Source organism: Cydia strobilella, chromosome 14, assembly GCF_947568885.1.
Source record: "Cydia strobilella chromosome 14, ilCydStro3.1, whole genome shotgun sequence".
Classification (NCBI taxonomy): Eukaryota; Metazoa; Arthropoda; class Insecta; order Lepidoptera; family Tortricidae; genus Cydia; species Cydia strobilella.
In genome coordinates this window covers 15613310-15632858 of record NC_086054.1, presented here as the reverse complement: position 1 = coordinate 15632858, position 19549 = coordinate 15613310, and the positions used below count along the sequence as shown (strand labels likewise).

The window sequence follows — 19549 nt, the reverse complement described above, 5'->3', positions numbered from 1 at the left end:
CGATGGCGGAAAGAATTCCTCGGAGCACTTCTCGTTATACATTCGATAGAAAATGTAGTTGTTTTTTATTTATAATCAAAACGGAATCTTTAAGGCCGTTCCATCGGTTTGCCGCTGTCTCTGTCACATTTCGCAAGAAAGAACGGGAAAGAGCATGCGCGCCAAGTGTCCATTTTGATCGAATTTTGTCGATTTTTATTTATTTTAAAAACGTTACCCTACAATATCGAAATTCGAAAGCTATGAAATTACTATTTAAGTTAAGATTGTTTTTTCTTCTTTTTTTGTTTATAGTATCACATAATAAATAACCGAGTAAAGTTGGATTAAAAGTCCGAGTTAGAGGTTACTTTGGGAATTAATTGTATCGAGCGAAGTGTCATAATTCGTGTATCGGAAGCTATGATATTAAAGATAATATTAGTCAAGAACTACATATATTTTTTCCACGTCTACGAATATCAACGCCTCTTAGAAAAACATGATCATATGAGGAGATTTTTCGCCTTTTGGCTCAGGGAACCGCCTTAATTTTAGATGGTTTTTTTTTGTATTTCATTTTGTTTAATCGCAACCCATTCGCGACTTGTATTTTTTTATTGATATTAATTTTAACTTTGTAACCTTCTGACAACGATACCATTATAGAATTTGACCTTGACTTTGAAGCTCATTGAACTTTGATAAATATTATTTGTCAATAGATACAAAACGCAATAGCATTGACAATAGTGTTAATAACCACCTTACATAACCGTGCGGACCTATGTCATATTTGACCAAAAGTAAATAAATATTACTATTAAAAAATAAATATTATGGGCTAACCTTACACAAAATTGACCTAGCCCCACGTTAAGCTCTATAAAAGGTTTTTGTTGTGGCTACTAGACGACAATATGTTAATAAATAGGTAGATATAGATAAATACTAACTCAGGAACTATCTGAGATGAACACAAATAAACGCCCTTAACAGGATTTGAACCCGGGACCGGGAACCAATTTCTCCCCTTATGCATCCTACGTTGGCCCAACATGTGGGTTTTCGAGTATGTCATCATGGCCGACTTTGACGTATGCATGACACGATAGCCGACAAAACAACCATTCTATCTAGTGATAGCAAGGGCCTGACACTCTTTGATAGAGAAAGATTATATATGAGTGATATAGAAGAGAAGTCTTATTGAAGAGAAAATAGTGCCATGCTTTGTCCTTATCACCGACCAGGTTTTTTTCATGGTCGGGTTATGGCAGCATAGGTAGGAGGCGATGGCGAAATACCGAAATTTATAAGAGTGAAAGAGAAAAAGGATTATGCTGCCATACATTAACCTGTCAATACATGAATATATCTTTCTCTTACCCCTGGTCGCTCGGTCATGTCTACAACTACTATACTATGTCTATGAGTGATAGGATACTCCGTGTCACTCATGTCAGTGTCATCTAATTTGCGTTATCACACAATCTGCTACTAATTTGCGGTAACATGACAATAGCCAGTGAAAACTACGATAAGTGTGCTGCCACAATGACAGCAATTACTTGCAATTATGATGCACACAAGTAATTTCGCGATGGCTAAGATCGTGAGTGGCCTACCCAGATGATTGTGCTCCTTATCTTAAGTGCCGCGAGCCGCGCCACGAGACGCGAGTGTAAACGGAGGGCTCGTGGCTCGAGGGTCAAAGGGAGGGAGGGAGACGAGCCACAAGCCCACCGTGCACCGTTTACAGTTTACACTCGCGTCGCGTCTCGTGGCGCGGCTCGCGGCTCGGCTCGTGGCTCGCACGCGAATGTAAACTTGTAAACCGGACTTTAACGGTTTCGCGGATAGATCCTAAATAGGGTTGCTATATGAATAAAATTGAATATCCTGACAAAAGTGACGGTAATTTCTGCAAAAATCACCCGTTGCTCGTCCACGGAAATGACACGATTTATCGTCACGTCAAATTAATAAGATTGTATGCAGTCGCTTTTATCGATCGTGCGATTTATCGATACCCTTACCGCGATAAAGTTAAAACCGCCGATTAAATCCCTTATGCCAAAACCTTTCTTGGGTTCTAGCCCACTAACTAACCACCATATGCTGTAACTGCATAATAACCTTTCCGTTTAAAAATCCTGATAATTCTATACTTACGCGATGAAGTTACATTTTAATTTTAAAAAATCCAATTATGTTAATGATACATAATTGGATTTTTTTAATTAAAATGGAACTTCTTTACGTTTGAGCATCCTATTATGTCATGAAACACAATCTAACAGCTATGCAAATATATGTGCATAATATTTAATCATAACATATGTAAATGATCACATACCACAATCAAGTCCATACTCATTGTTTCTTACATTACATATTTATGTAAGCCCATTACAATTCAATTTTCTACGCAATCCTTCAATTCAATTCCATTTTCTACGCAATCCTTCAATTCTCGAATCCAGTTCAAGGTGTATTGTCCGTCTCCATATATCACATTATTATGAAACCTTTTTACATTTAGAATCAAGTATAATTTTTGTACGTAAGATGTCTGAGATGAGCGAGTAATGACACTCTAAATGATAGCGGAAGTTGCAAAATTTTACTTTTAATATAGGTCATTTGAAATAATATATTACAAGTCGGAGCAAATGCGAAGTGTATGTACAGTACAGTAACGGACTTTAATTGAAAGAAAGAAAGAAGAAAGAAAGACTCCGAAGACTCCGATATATCCGATGGCGACTATACAATACCATTATTGAACAAGTTTGGAAACAAATCAAATTATTTTATTAAATATTTTGATTTGTGTTTTTTAAGTAGTCACACTACTATATATAAATTATAAACCGTAATAGATCCGGCCTTCACCACTGGAGGGCTTCGTCACTTTTTTTCTTTAATATATGACATCTATTACAAATTGTAATTTACAATACCATTATTGTTACAGTTTTTACGACATCTACCTGTACCCCTAGTTTAAATTTCATTCGATAGTGACGTTACGTATCTACGCGCATTTGCGTTAAGTCTAATTTTGTACGGGATTTTGAATTTCCAAAACGTCCCGCTTGGCGCGCTGCTCAAAATCTCATACAAGATGAGACTTAAAGCAAACGCGCGTAGGTACGTAACGTCACTATCGAATGAAATTTACACTAGGGGGTACTGAACGAAAATGTGCGCTTTCATAAAACCAATCATCTTATTTTTTCAAACCGGGCTTAGCACGGTAGCATTTTTATCGCCTGTCACCATGCCTGTCACGTCCTAACAAGTTTGTAAGTGCGAAAGTGACAAGCATAGTGACAGAGATGATAAAAATGCAACCATGCTGACACCGCACGTTTTTCCATGTCATCGTACTATATTCACTATACTAACTCAGTATAATGACTGCCCATAAGCCTGGCACGATCGTGTTTTAAGTTGCCCAAGACTCTGCCCTTTCGTAGCGCTCCTATTATACTTTAAGGTCACTAGTTTTATCTTAAAACGCCTTAAGTGACAAGGATTTCAAAATAACAGAATCCTTTTTGTGTAAACATGTCGGTCGTTATCCCTTTAAGGTTTAGTGATATTTGCTGTTCACGCTTGAAGCTTTGGTTTTAGTTATATAGGTTACATATTGCTTAACATTGTTCTAAATGTATGAATCAACAAATCTTTAGTGTATTTATCCCACAATACCACTTTGTGGCATTTGGTGTCGAGACACTGGGGCCGTGGGGTCCAAGCGCAAAAGTTCTTTTTAAAGAACTTAGCAAAAAGCTCGTAGACGCAACCGGTGACCAGAGAGCTGGCGGCTTTCTCTCGCAGCGCATAAGTATTGTCATTCAGCGAGGGAATGCTGCCAGCATCTTTGGCACAATGCCGCGGTGGCCTTATTTAGATGTTTTTTAATTAAGAGTAGTTTTGTTTTTTAATTTTTATTATTTATAAGTTGTTATTCTTAGTTAGTTTTAGTTTTACTTTTAATTGAATAATAATATGTTGTACAAGTTGTAAAAGAAAAAAATTAATAAGTAAATAATTTATAGCTTTTAGGTATACATATTTGAAGTTTAGAAAAACTTAGGTAAGTATTGAAGTCGTGTACAAATAAAACCAAAATAAAAAATTTGACATTGTTTTAACTAATAGGTTGGTTAAATAGAACCGCTATTAATATTTATTAAACTATTAAAAATTACGTAATTCCAGAAAACGTTTTTATTAGGGTTCCGTACCCAAAGGGTAAAAATGGGACCCTATTACTAAGACTCCGCTGTCTGTCTGTCTTTGTCTGTCTGTCTGTCTGTCCGTCTGCGTCTGTCTGTCCGTCGGTCACCAGGCTGTATCTCATGAACCGTGATAGCTAGACAGTTTAAATTTTCACAGATGATGTATTTCTGTTGCTGCTATAACAACAAATACTAAAAAAATAAAATAAATATTTAAGGGGGCGCCCATACAACAAACGTGTTTTTTTTTGTCGTTTTTTGCGTTATGGTACGGAACCCTTCGTGCGTGAGTCCGACTCGCACTTGGCCGGTTTTTATATAAGATTAAAAGCAATTACATAATAAAATACAATTAAATTAAAACATATGTACACAATTAATGCGAATATTGACTAAAAAGCAACTGAATTTATTTATTTATTTTCAGACTAACGTAAGTATTACAAATTTGATTGCAAGCATTGCATACCTACTTATTAAACCTAATGAATTACGTACACGTAATACCTAATCTACTAATCACTAGTTACACCAACTTTCAATGTATTCATCAAGAAATACCAGTACAATTATCCCAGCATCCTTATCTCACTCTAATTGCCACGACGATCAAAATAATCGCCGCGACCCCTAGATCAACGATATGATTATTACCATGCCATGGCCCACGATACATGCCAGTAATCTCTTTGTTTCAAGTCCGTGACCTACACGATGTTATAGGATCAATTTACTGATGATACGGTAGTTTTAAAACAATGGCTAGATGTCTGTTATTAAAGTTAAGATTATTATTGTAGTGGTGAGGTAGAGACTATATGTATATTATGCTGTCATGAGGGCACTTAAATTTATGTTCTTTATTTTAAAAGGAACGAAAAGGAAGAGCGCTGGTGGCCTAGCGGTAAGAGCGTGCGACTTGCAATCCGGAGGTGCGACTTGCAATGAGTTTTTCGGAACTTAAGGCCGTTCCATCGGTTTGCCGCTGTCACTGTCACATTTCGCAAGAAAGAACGGGAAAGATCATGCGCGCCAAGTGTCAATTTTGATCGAATTTTGTCGATTTTTATTTATTTTAAAAACGTTACCTTACAATATCGAAATTCGAAAGCTATGAAATTACTATTTAAGTTAAGATTGCTTTTTCTTCTTTTTTGTTTATAGTATCACAAATTAAATAACCGAGTAAAGTTTGATTAAGTCCGAGTTAAAGGTTATATACTTTGGGAATTAATTGTATCGAGCGAAGTGTCATAATTCGTGTATCGAAAGCTATTTAAGATAATATAGTCAAGAACTACATAATTTTTTTTTACGTCTACGAATATCAACGCCTTTTAGAAAAACATTATCATATACGGAAATTTTTCGCCTTCTGGCTTAGGGAACCGCTTTATGTACGAAATATCATTTGATATTTACCAGTCGCTTTTCGGTGAAGGAAAACATCTTGAGGAAACCGGACTAATCCCAACAAGGCCTAGTTGGAAGGTCAGATGGCAGTCGCTTTCGTAAAAACTAGTGCCTACGCCAATTCTTGGGATTAGTTGCCAAGCGGACCCCAGGCTTCCATGAGCCGTGGCAAAATGCCGGGACAACGCGAGGAAGATAATAGATATTTCAAAAGGAATTCCATTTAATAGATATATGCGGACACAATCCTGCCATTCCTGCCTAACTATATCTAACTCGAGGAGGTTATTTGGAGGTGTGTGCAGTCCTAGAAAAAAACCTAAAAATATTCGATTATTAAATATTAACTCCCAAATACGGTTTCAAGTTTTTTTGTTTAATAATTTATTTACCCGATTACAATAAAACCAAAATAATAGAATAGAAAATAATATAATTTTAGCAGTCTACATATAATGTTCATACATTTTTTGTTTGTCCGTTTTATTACGATCATAAGATGAATATTTGTATTGGAAACGAAAACAAATTGACCAAAAAAATGGGGACATTTTTTTTCTCGATACGGATGAGAGCTCGTGATTTTGATTAGAATAAATATGAAAAATCCTAATTTTAAGACAAAAGTTGGAGTACAACTTGAAATGCCCACAATAATAGACATGGCGCTCTATTAATATTATATTCTGTGATGACCAAGACATAGAAAGAGAGCGTAGGGCATTATCAGTGAGGAGTAATATGCTGGCCCGCAGGTTCGCGAAGTGCTCTACAGATGTAAAAATTGCGCTATTTAAAGCCTACAGCCAATCATTTTACTCGAGCGGCCTGTGGGTCAAGTATACTAAACGAGCTTATAATGCCCTAAGAGTGCAATATAATAATGCTTTCAGAATGCTGTTGGGGCTACCAAGATGGTGCAGTGCCTCAGGCATGTTTGCTGAGGCCCGAACGGACGACTTCCATGCAATCATGCGCAAAAAAATTGCATCCATGTGGAGTCGTGTAAGAAATAGCCACAACAGCATTCTGAAATTGATTGCAGGCAGATTCGACTGTACATTCAAAAACACTGGGTTGGGCAAGTCAAATCGGTTTGGCAATATGTCAAGTGATTGTGTTTTTAAAATTTATTTATTTATTTAATCTTTATTGCACAAAAGAAATACTTATCGTACAAAAGGTGGACTTAATGCCAAAAGCATTCTCTACCAGTCAACCTTAGGGCAAAGCAGAGAGATTGTGGGCGGTGCTACTACTACTAACAAAATATAATACGTAAAGCTAAATATTTATCAGTACGGTTTTTACTCACTATTATTTTTAGTCGCTTTTGGCGACATGTTTCGGATTCTTTGGGAATCCATCCTCAGGCACGAGTAAAGCTAAATTAAAATTTAATATACATATGCAAGACCATCCAAATACATATACAATATATATAATACATATACATAATTTATAATTTTAATGTAATTTAATTTAAGGTATTTATATTTTTAATGTAATTTGATCTAATTTAATTGACTTATAAATTTTAAATGTAAATTAATGGAATTTAATGCAAGTGTAATTTATAATAAAATTTTATTGAATTGAAGCTAATTCATTTATAATTTAAATTTTAATTTATTTATTTTACAATTTATGTGTGTATACTAATATATTTTTAAGAACTGTATACTAACAAAATATGGGCCGACAGGCCTGAAATAAATATTTTCAATTTCAATTAAATTCAATTAAAATGTTGCATACCTATTTATAAGGCAATAATATTGAGTATTCACGGATAACCCGGCTGGTTGCTATACAAATCAGCTATCAAGGAAGTAACATAACCAATATCACAACAATAATAACACGAGTATCTGATGCATAATTGCATATATCACATATTATATCGATACTTGCTCATCTACATTATTAACCTTCAGCTGAGAATGATAACAGGAACTTATACTTTGATCAACATAATCCAGTATACAATGTATTTTATACCTACCCTACTGTTATACAGCGTATATTAAATTAAATACATTATTATGTTACGGCACTCCAGTGGCCGTCTCTCAAAAGCTTGTAAACTTGTAATACAAGCGGATGTCACTTTTTGACAGCTTTTGTTAGAAAGGGACTTCCACTTGTATTACAAGCTACAAGCTTTTGAGAAACAGGCCCCAGGATATAAAAATACTCATTATCGATCGAATCAAAATCTTAGTGTGGAGAATAAATAGACTTAGTCGCTAGGTAAGTATTTTAAAAGTTTTGACAAAACATACTTGGTGACCCAGTCATCTATTTGTATTTAAACTACATTTAAGAAGTATTAGTAAAAATTATACAAACCTTAAAACACTGGAGTGGAGCTGAAGATGCATCCATGAAACGAGTCGAAAAGGCGGTGTTATGTTATTTATTAGTTTCACACTTAGCCAAAATTTATTATACACAGACACACATGCGTTAGAGATTCACTTTCTCATGTTATTTTAAAAAACATTTAGTAATACGGCGAAAGACAAATATATTGAACATTAATACTCATAGCAATAAAATGTTAAAATACAAGTAAGTAACGATTTTTTAACCCACAATTTATTTTATAATGCCAACTATTTCGCGATATTTCTTAGAAATCTGCATTGCCTTGACGTACACTTCACATAATTTGACAAAATGAAAATAGTTGCCATTATTGGCTATTATTATGCTTACTTTACTGTTTGATTATACATTATAACTTTCAGGTTTTTATTAACAAACTTATTTTAAATACCTAAATGTACCTAAAAGTTAACCGTAAAAAATATAATATCCCAGTGCCCTAAATATCAAACACTAAACAAAGCATTTACGGATTATCTTTTAATTTACTTTATTATATTAAACCTAAGAAAAACAACCGTTTTACAAAAGCCTTCTCTTTGTTACAGATAACCAACCTGTCACATGCCTGACGTCTCCGCGTCTCCAAATCTAACAGTGTACCAAACTATGAGTATAGTTCTCTAGATAACACTAGTATTTTCGCGATGGCATCAGTGGCAGTATGGACCTTCGTGTTGTGTGTGGTGGGGAAAAGTTTAGCGTTGGATAATGGTCTGGCCCTAACGCCGCCCATGGGTTGGTTAGCCTGGGAGCGGTTTAGGTGCAACACTGACTGTAAGAATGATCCTGAGAATTGTATAAGGTAAGTTACCAGTTCTGTAAAACCACCCGAGTATTTATAGTCTAAAATATCCTAACTATAGTCCAAGCTCGATAAACGATATCTTCCTTTAGGCAGGCGTGGCTCACTCTGCGATTTCGTCGCGTCGCTATAAGTACATGTGGCCCACACCAATTTTGGTGTCTAGCCATATACGGAACGGACGCCTGCTCGCGCTTGCGCCACCTAGCGGTCATATCTCTCGTAATAGACGCGTTTTGTTAGAGAGTAAACCTATTAAGTACTATTATTTATTCTGTGATTTAGGTGTGACTATTATATTTGATGTAGTAGTGGGGCAAGTTATTTCGGAAATGGAAGAAAAACCCCAGACAACATCAAAAAGAACATTGGTCATACTTAATTACGTTAAACTAATTTAACGGTTTAAACTCACGTGTTTTTAGTCACTCGCGAGGCATGTTTCGGAGAGCCTAGGTCTTCTTTGTCTAGTACACAGTGCGAACAAATTCGACTTAATTACGTATAAATATGTGGACTATAGTTACCGTAAAACCTTCCAACTATAGTCCACAATCTCTCAACTATGGACCAAAACTGCCTGGAATATCTTCGTTTAGATGTAATTATTAGTTTGAACTGATCAGTTCTGAGGCAAAATATTTTCATAGGTGGGAGAAATAACCAAGACAAAACCACGTAACAACATTGGTATTCATACTTTATTACGTATTGAACCTGTGGACCATATTAGTTACAGTATTGGCCTATAGTTAGAGTATCCGCGATGGCGTCAGTGGCATCTATTAAAATCGCCGCCCCCGAAACGTGATGCTTACAAGAATTATTTATTACAAGCACAGAATAAATAATACTACTACAGTACAGAAAGGAAATTTCCTGCAAAACCGAAGTTTGAGAGCAGTTCAGGGTCGAATCATGTTATCCCTTTCTAATATATGGCACTATCCCTTTCCGCTATTTAGGGATATCAAAATTCAAGTTATTATCCGTGGTCGTGCACGCAAAGAGACGTCAAGTTGTGCCAACCCTAATAATTGCTCGGAGCAATGCTGAGCCGAACGGAGCCGAGTTTGCCCGAAGCGAGGAGTTTCGCACCCCTGTTACAAGTAACACAAGTCAGCAAAGGGACGTCAAGTTGTGCCAACCCTTATAATTGCTCGGAGCAATGCTGAGCCGAACGGAGCCGAGTTTCCCCGAAGCGAGGAGTTTCATATTTCAGTTTCATAACATAAGTCATAACGTCAAAATTTCAGTGCACGTTCGTAAATTAATTCTTAGCATTCAACAATTCTAAATTTTTCGCATCAGATTTTCATTACATGAATGATTACCGTCCAAGGAAGCGGGTTCGAGTTTGCAACAGGTCCAGATTAGCATGCGTTGGGTAATGATTACGCATAATTTAGCATGCGATATTTGCGCACGATTCGACTGATGTACAGTCGCCATCAGATATATCGGAGCGGCCGAGATGCTCAAAAATATCTGAACACGGCTATCGCCTTGACAATAGAGGCGTGTTCAGATATATGTGAGCACCTTGGCCGCTCCGATATATCTGATGGCGACTGTACGTCGCGATGTGATGAGGTGATTGAAATTGGAGTAAATAAGTAGAATAGGCTGTTGTACATAGGTATATATTATAATTACAGCATTAATATGTAAGTATTTTAATTACAAATGCATGTTGTTATGTGCTATCTTTCCTATTCTGACTTAATTTAAAAATACTAATATAAATACACTAGTCAATTACCCACACGCCTTTTTACAAGCTTTTATTTAACTTGCAATTTATGTATGTGTGACCCACTTCCCATTTTGTTCATTTTTGATACAAGCTTTTATCGCTGACTGTATTTTTCTTTCAACGGGCAAATAAAGCCACGTTTACTATAAACAATTTTGTTTAGAAACAGTTGGTAAACAAAGTTTCTCAGAAAATGTGTGGTAGGTACTGTTTATAGTGTATACGTTGCCTAATAGTCATCGAGACAATTCTAATAATCCCAAACACAATTAGGTTGCGATGTTTTATACACAGAGCTCCTATGGCCCCCTCCGCTGGCTGTATCATTCATCAAATCTCAGCTCAATATGCCTTTATGCCTTTCTCATGCACTAACACACACACACACACACACACACACACGACCGTCTTGAACGCTGCTCGCACTGTCAGTGCTTGAGAAAGGAGACCTAGGCTCTCCGAAACATGTCGCGCGAGTGACTAAAAAAAGGTTGTAAAATTAAACTTTTTCTTATTTCCAGTGACCGCCTGTTCCGAACAATGACGGATATCCTCGTGTCGGAGGGGTACGCGGCGGCCGGATACGAATACATCAACGTGGATGACTGCTGGCCTGAGAGGGAACGGGACCCTCGCGGCAGGCTGGTACCTGACCGGGAACGATTCCCCTACGGCATGAAGAGTCTCTCTGACTATGTAAGTACTTTCGATACGCTGATCACAGCCGATCACGAGCCTAAGTGTAAGGCCTGAAGCTCGAGTTGAGCGTGCAGCGGGGCGGGGCGTGCGGCATGTTTAAACAAATGCAAACGTATAGGAGTGGCCTTAGTGCACGCTGCTCACATCACTTGTGAGCCCGACGCCACGCTGCACGCCCCGCCGAACGCTCCGCTTCACTCAGGCCTTACGACTCGTTATTATGGCAGTTAAGATTTTCAACTCTATTGATAACGTGTCACGGTTCAAATTTAAACGGATATTTTTTTTGTCGGCTGTGTAAGGATTAAACTTTAACGATTTTCAGACATTATTATTTACTTGAATGAATGAATGCATTTTTGACTGTAACGGGAGTTCACTTAAGAGGAGAGGGGACGGCCACTTTCCATACAACTGTAGTCCCCATTTTCCTCTCTGGATATTGACACTATGGAAAATATTTTCAAATAATTTAATCTATATTAACCATAGCAAAGATATAATATATAACTCCGTAATAGATGGATACAGTCTAAGGAAAAAACGTGCCTAGAAAATCACGAAAATTTGATTCTCGATCAGGTGGCGCCACTAGTTTTGGCCTACTCTCGTATAGAGGGCGTTGACTGTTTCGTTTGTTATTTATAATTTTAACGCATACCAGTGAAAGAACATGGGTCAAAATCATATAAAAATAATTAATGCAAATAAAAAAAACATTTATCCATATTTAAATACATTTTAACGTATTTTTATAAATCTTCATTTTTAGTTTTAAAGTATGTCGATAGATGGCAGTGAATTTACAGTGGTTACAAAATTTACTATGACAGTTAAGTACCGCTCTATCTTATTATATCCTCATTGACCATAGCTATGCCCCTACGTTTGACTTTGTTCGATTTTTTTATTATTGTAAAAATATGGCGCGAAAAACAGATTTCCTACCAATTTTTAAATGCACCTAACTCTTATAATAATCAAAAATTCGAAAAAATCAAACGTCCCCTACGTTTATAGCTGGGGTTGTTAAGTTGTTATACAACAAAATGTATAAAAATATTTTCAATAATGTTACTGGATATTAACAGGTAAAAATCTAAGTAATAAAGTGAGCGCTCGCCTGCATTAGGGTGGTCGATTGTCCTCCATTACGAAAACATGTGACATGTCCATAGATTTGAAACTTAAAACCACCACGATACTGACGATACAGCCTTTTTAAACGACGTTGTTGCTTTGGCACGCGCTCAACACGGTAGCCCACGGCCCACGGCTCGCAGAAAAGAAACAATGGCTTTTGTTTAAGAGATTAGGCGTAAAAATCATTTGAGAAAATTCATACTTACCAAATCCATTTTTCGCCCGCAACTGCGTATACGAAATGGTTCTATCCCGTCCCGTGTGACAGATTTATGTTACTAGTATTTGAGATAACATAATAATAGTATGTATAAATTGATGCCTAGAACGGCTTAAATCGAGTCTTCTAGTTAGAAGCCGTAGAAGGCGCTTATTGTTTAGTAGGATTGCCAATATTATCGCACTTAAACTATCGTGAGACATATTTCAAAATATTTATCAGTACGGTTTTTACTCACTATTATTTTTAGTCGGTGCACGACGTACAACCGCCGCGGACACTGCCTGAGGATGGATTCCCAAAGAATCCGAAATATGTCGCCAAAAGCGACTAAAAATAATAGTGAGTAAAAACCGTACTGATAAATATATTGCCAATATTATGTTCACAAAATTTGTAAATTCTTAAAACTTGTTTAACGTTTCAAGTATTGCCACATTTTGACATTCTAAAATAAACGTGACAAAATATGACCAAAAATCAATTAGCGAAAAGGTCAAAAGAGGACATCTACATCGTAAAATTGAAAGATAATCAGATGCAAAAATCTCGTTTTTCTGCAAAGTAGCAGGTGTATCTTGCGTATAATATAACAACAAACATACAACATCAAATCGAGCGTTAACATCATAGCCATATGATGAGTAATTTAATTTTTATCAATCAGAAACGTCTGCTGCTTAGACTATACAACATAATTTGGAACTCTGGTAGCCTTTTAAGAAGTGTAACGCTCTTACGGTAGATGTCGATAGGGTCCCCTAGACGCATATGGTGGAAAGATTCGCTGGCTATGGATGAGGTCTTGGTGGCTTAGTTGGGAGAGCGCTGGAGTATCGATCTAGAGGCCGTGAGTTCAAGTCTCACCCAACCCAAGGCAGTAATTTTTCCACTTTTAAATTTATTCTAAGCTTAATAGCATCGTAGACGTTTCTGCTTGTTAAAAATTAAATGAATTTTTGTTAATACTTAAATACATAGGAAACAGCCATCATGACTCAGGAAAAAATATCCGTGCTCATCACACAAATAAATTCCCAACCAGGATTAGAACCGGGTCCGTCGGCTTCATAGGTGATCGTCTAACATCAGTGATGTTTACATCATCATCATCATAACTTAAGAGCTTTGCTCTTGTCGGTGGAGTAATTGCCAATCCTTTCTTTCCTGAGCCAGTCTTTTGATTTGTTCCTACAATGCATTTTCTTTTACTTGGCTCAGATATGTGATTCTAGGCTTTCCACTGCCTCTCGTCTTCTCAATTTTGCCTTCCAGGATGTTTAGGAAAAAGTTGTCGTTTCGTACCTATTAGGTGTCCTAACATCTTGCCTCTCCTCTCTCTCTTGTGATGTTTATATCAATTACATCACATCACCAATATTGTAGCTGTCTTTGTGGCTATAATATTATTACGTGTCTTATAATTCCTTTGTCTCTGGGTGACATGTGAACTTATAAATGTATAATAGATAATCTGGTTGGTATGCTTATGTTAATGATGTAAACATTTCTATGCTAAAATGGTATTGTAGGCGTTATTATACGGCAGATATCTTTATATGTTTAACAATTCATTATATTGAAACAAATAGTCTTAAATGTCTTTCAAGCGTTTTTTATATTCGTAAAAAAATAAGGAAAGATCAACGAGGGAGAGGAGTGTTAGGGTCGGCAACGCGCATGTAACTCCTTTGGAGTTGCAGGTGTACATAGGCTACGGAGACCGCTTAACATCAGGCGGGCCGTATGCTTGTTTGCCACCGACGTAGTATTAAAAAAAAGGAGAAATTGGAATATTATAGGTAGGTGTATTTCAAACTTCAAGTTTGAAATTGTGTATGTAAATGTGAATAGGATCGCATAAGTTAAATTGATTTAAAAAATTAAAAACTGTAATAGATGTCATATATTAAAGAAAAAGTGACGAAGCCCTCCAAGGCCGGCCTTCACCACTGGAGAGCTTCGTCACTTTTTCTTTAATATATGACATCTATTACAGTTTTTAATTTATATATAGTAGTGTGACTACTTAAATAACACAAATCAAAATATTTAATAAAATAATTTGATTTGTTCCCAAACTTGTTGATTAAAAAAAGTTGAGCACAATATAAACCTACCCTAGGTTTAGGTACAGACCTAACATTTTTATGAAGGAAATGAAATTATTTTGAGAGGGAAGAAGAGAGAAACTTGAGACCCTTAGTCACCCCCTTGATCCTAGTGTTGCGCTTAGTAAAGCCACGATTCATCACAGGTCGATAACATATTTAAAAAGCTAGTTTCTGGTTTTCTTTGCAAGTTATGTAAGTATAGTGTAGTCAGAATTCGACTTGACGGCTTTTAGAGTAGACTATTAGCATATAGTAACTTATACTAGAGCGGTACTGTCATAGTAAATTTTGTAACCCCAGTAAATTCACTGCCATCTGTCGACACACTTTAAAACTAAAATTGAAGATTTGTAAAAATACGATAAAATGTATATAAATATACCTATAGATAAATGATTTTTTTTATTTGCATTAATTATTTTGATGATTTTGACCCATGTTCTTTCACTGATATGCGTTAAAATTGTTAAATAACAAACGAAACCGTCAACGCCATCTATACGACTGTAGGCCAAAACTAGTAGCGCCCTCTGAACGAGAATCAAATTTTCTTGATTTTCGAGGCACGTTTTTTCCTTAGACTGTATCCATCTATTACGGAGTTATATCTATCTTTGCTATTAGTGTTATATATGAGTTACTGTATTAATAGAATTAGCTCTAAGAACACATAACACTACTTTAGCCATCACTATCAAAAGTATCAAAACTACTCACGGATGTGGCTCCCTAAATAGATCTTTTTAGGGTTCCGTACCCAAAGGGTAAAAACGGGACCCTATTACTAAGACTCCGCTGTCTCTGTCTGTCTCTCTGCCTGTCTGTCCGTCTGTCACCAGGCTGTATCTCATAAACCGTGATAGCTAGACAGTTGAAATTTTCCCAGATGATGTAATACTGTTACCGCTATAACAACAAATACTAAAAAGTACGGAAACCTCGGTGGGCGAGTCCGACTCGCACTTGGCCCGGTTTTTTTTTCACAAACGCACTCTCTCACTCTATTGCACCCAGTTACATCAAAATTTTGTCATAATTTCAGCTTCTTTAGCGCATTGATGAATTGCTTACTTACCGATTAAAGGCAATCTGTACGTAATTCCTTCACGCACACTGGATTTTCTTACTTAATTTAAGAAGGTTGTAACTGGCTAGTATTGTTATATAATGTAGGCTTTTGTATAAGTAAAGTTGCGTGCGTAGTCAATGAACGGGCTGTGGATTCTTGGAATTATGAAAGGAAAATTGAGAATGTTCGGAAAAAGTTCGAGATTAATGGGTGAAGTGAAATGGTAATAATAACTGGAAACGATATTTTAGCTGTTTTTGTTTGTTTTTGTCGTAAACTGTTTTCGATCAATTAGGTATTTAGGTAATAGATGCATGTATCTTTCAAATAGCTGGAAGTTCTACATTTATACAACCCCATTTAGACGGCTCAAGAACTTGCATGCGATTTTCGTTACATGCCAATATTTTGATGGCGAAATGGCGAAATTAATAAAATTATACTCTCTAATGAGCAATGTGTCAAATATTGCATGCAAGTTCATGAACCGTCTCAATGGAGCTTAAGCAAAATCTAATACCCTTTATGTTTTTAAAACTTTTTCCTCGTCAATATTAAGTAAGTAAGTAAGTAAATATTCTTTATTGCACCAAAATTATACATTTTACAAACATGTAAAACTACAAAGAAATATTTAAAGAAAAAATTGAACCAGGTAACAACAGGCGGTCTTATCCCTAAAAAGCGATCTCTTCCAGACAACCTTTGGGTAGCAGGAAATGTAGAACTCATACAAAAGTCAACAGGTAGTGCAAAGAGCTAAATATGGCGACTATTAAACACAAACACACATACTACAATTACTACTTATACATATAAGTATTAAAACAAAACCTAACACACAAATAAATATACAATACAATATATATATATATATTAAACCTTCATGAGCGTAATATAAAATCAGCAATATTAAAATTGTTAGATTTTTCCTCACCCATCCATTACACGAAACTATTACTTACAGCTAATTGTTTTCACATTGATATAGGCTTCATTAGCATAGTCTTCTACTCATATACATCTAGATTACAGAATGGCTCGAATTAACTATCTCTGTGACTAACAAAAGATACTTCATTAACAACTCACTTACAGCAAAGATAGATATAACTCCGTAATAGATAGATACAGTCTAAGGAAAAAACGTGCCTCGAAAATCAAGAAAATTTGATTCTCGATCAGAGGGCGCTACTAGTTTTGGCTTACAGTCGAATAGATGGCGTTGACGGTTTCGTTTGTTATTTAACAATTTTAACGCATATCAGTGAAAGAACATGGGTCAAAATCATAAAAATAATTAATGCAAATAAAAAAAATCATTTATCTATATTTAAATACATTTTATCGTATTTTTATAAATCTTCATTTTTAGTTTTAAAGTGTGTCGACAGATGGCAGTGAATTTACTGGGGTTACAAAATTTACTATGACAGTAATACCGCTCTAGTATAAGTTACTCTATGCTTACAGAAACCTCGATTAATGAGGGCTAACGCGTATGAATTCGCCGCTAGGGGCGCTAGTGTAGATGGTGGTCTTTTCCATAGTTCGAAATGCCAAATGTCACTTGTCACTTCAATGACTGACAGCTCTGCTGTTCTTTAGTCTTTTGGACCACCATCAACAGAGGCGCCAACTGGTGAGCAAAAAAACGATAGCCCTCATTGAAAATTGAATAACACCATTAAATTCACGGTTTGGTGAATGAATGGTTTAAAATTTACATTCGTTCAATATTCCCACGACTCTTCAAGTCTTCAGTTGCGTTATACGGGATCAGTGTAAATATGTTGCATAAGAATCGTTAGGGAGAATTATAGGTGTGTAAAAAAGAGTTAGTCTACATAACCCAGATTTTTAATGTTACTATGTACAGATTTCTGCAAGACTAGCTTCTGCCGCGACTTCGTTCGCATAGAATGATGACATCCGTGATAAAACTGTTCTAAATTATTCTTTCTTCGGGACTCGAACAATCTCCATAACTAATTTCAAAATATTTAGGTTAAAAGGCGTGCAAGATATGTACTCTACGTTTTGCTATATCAAGTTTCTGCTTTTCTTCCTTATGATATAATTTGCTAAATTAAATAAATAAATAATAAATAAATAAATATTATACGGACATTCATACACAAATTGGCTAAGTCCCACGGTAAGCTCAAGAAGGCTTGTGTTGTGGGTAATCAGACAACGATATATATAATACTTATACAAATACTTAAATACATAGAAAACGTCCATGACTCAGGAACAAATATCTGTGTTCATCACACAAATAAATGCCCTTACCGGGATTCGAACCCAGGACCATCGGCTTCACAGGCAGGGTCACTACCCACTAGGCCAGACCGGTCGTCAAAAATTAAAGTCAATAAATTAAAATTCAATATTTGAAAATGTCTACTTAAGTAGGTAACAGCCAGATAAGAAAATCGTTATTGAACACGTTAATACGCATAATGTTTGGCCCAGGTCAACGCCCATACAGAGGCAGTTTAATATCTATTTTATTTTATTACATATTTGGTAAAATAATCGTACAAATATCAAACTTGATGCCATCGATATAAGTTATAATTTCGCCTGGCTTTTGGGAAACATTATTTAGTAAAACTATACACGTGAGGTCATTTTGCGATTTAATTTTATCGCTGCTGGTTTTTTAGAAATTAGATAGTTGTGTTAATTTTCATAGGTATGAATTTTTATAGTGGACTGGATTAGTGAATATGGACTTATTATGTAACCCTAATGGATGTAATAAAAATAGTCCTGTTGAGAAGATGACATAATAAATGTTTATGTTGTAGGCGTCATAAATAAAACAGTCGGATCTATGGTTTTGTTTAAAATGAAGAATTTGATATTTTGGCATTTTAGCAAGATGACATTTACAGTATCACAGCTTTTAATATTAGCGTAATTGATAATCCATACTAATATTATAAATGCGAAAGTCTGTCTGTCTGTCTGTGTGTTACCTCTTCACGCTTAAACCGCTGAACCAATTTAGTTGAAATTTGACATAGAGATAGTTTGAGTCCCGGAGAAGCAAATAGGATAGTTTTTATCTCGAAAATCATACCTTAAGTAAGTTAAAAGCGGGGTGGAATTGAGATAATTAATGAATGCCTGCTAATTTGTGTGCATAATATGCTCAAATTGAATGATTGCTATGAGAATTTTTCCAGGCGCTATACTTACTTTAGCTGCTGTTACTAAGTCCGCGCAGACGAAGTCGCGGGCAAAAGCTAGTGTTTAAATAAGTACAAGGTATTAATTAAAGCATGTTAACATAATTATGATAACATTGATAACAAAATGTTTTACTGTAGGCGGTAGTTAGTGTAAACTGACGGTGTATAATTATATGCCACCTGGCATCCTTGGCACCCACTTCTGCAATCAAGCTTTTGAAATAATTCTACATGATTAGTCTTCATCTTTGTTATAAATGGTTACCTGTCTCGTTACTAAATTTATTAGTTTGGTTCCATTTGAAGCTGAGCAATCTGAGCATGTCGAATGGAAGGTTACGATTTTACGTAATGAAAAACCTTTATGAAGTATAGTAGTAAACTAGTAATTGTCCAAAAAGACATTTAAATTAAGAACATACAATTAGTAAGAAATACATAGAAAGGCGAACTTATCCCTATAGTATAGTAAAGGGGCATTCAAGAAAAGTGTCGGGTATATAT

At 35.8% G+C, this 19549-nt stretch overlaps 1 protein-coding gene across 1 annotated transcript in view; it reads left to right on the top strand.

The window, feature by feature from the left end:
* The first annotated feature begins 8584 nt into the window (after positions 1–8584).
* Positions 8585–19549, top strand: part of LOC134747240 (alpha-N-acetylgalactosaminidase) — a 62909-nt gene continuing 51944 nt past the window's right edge. Inside the window, exons 1-2 of the mRNA XM_063681845.1 lie at positions 8585–8841; positions 11119–11293. Of these exons, the coding sequence (XP_063537915.1) occupies positions 8684–8841; positions 11119–11293 (333 nt within the window). The 5' untranslated portion in view covers positions 8585–8683. The remainder of the gene's footprint in view (positions 8842–11118; positions 11294–19549) is intronic.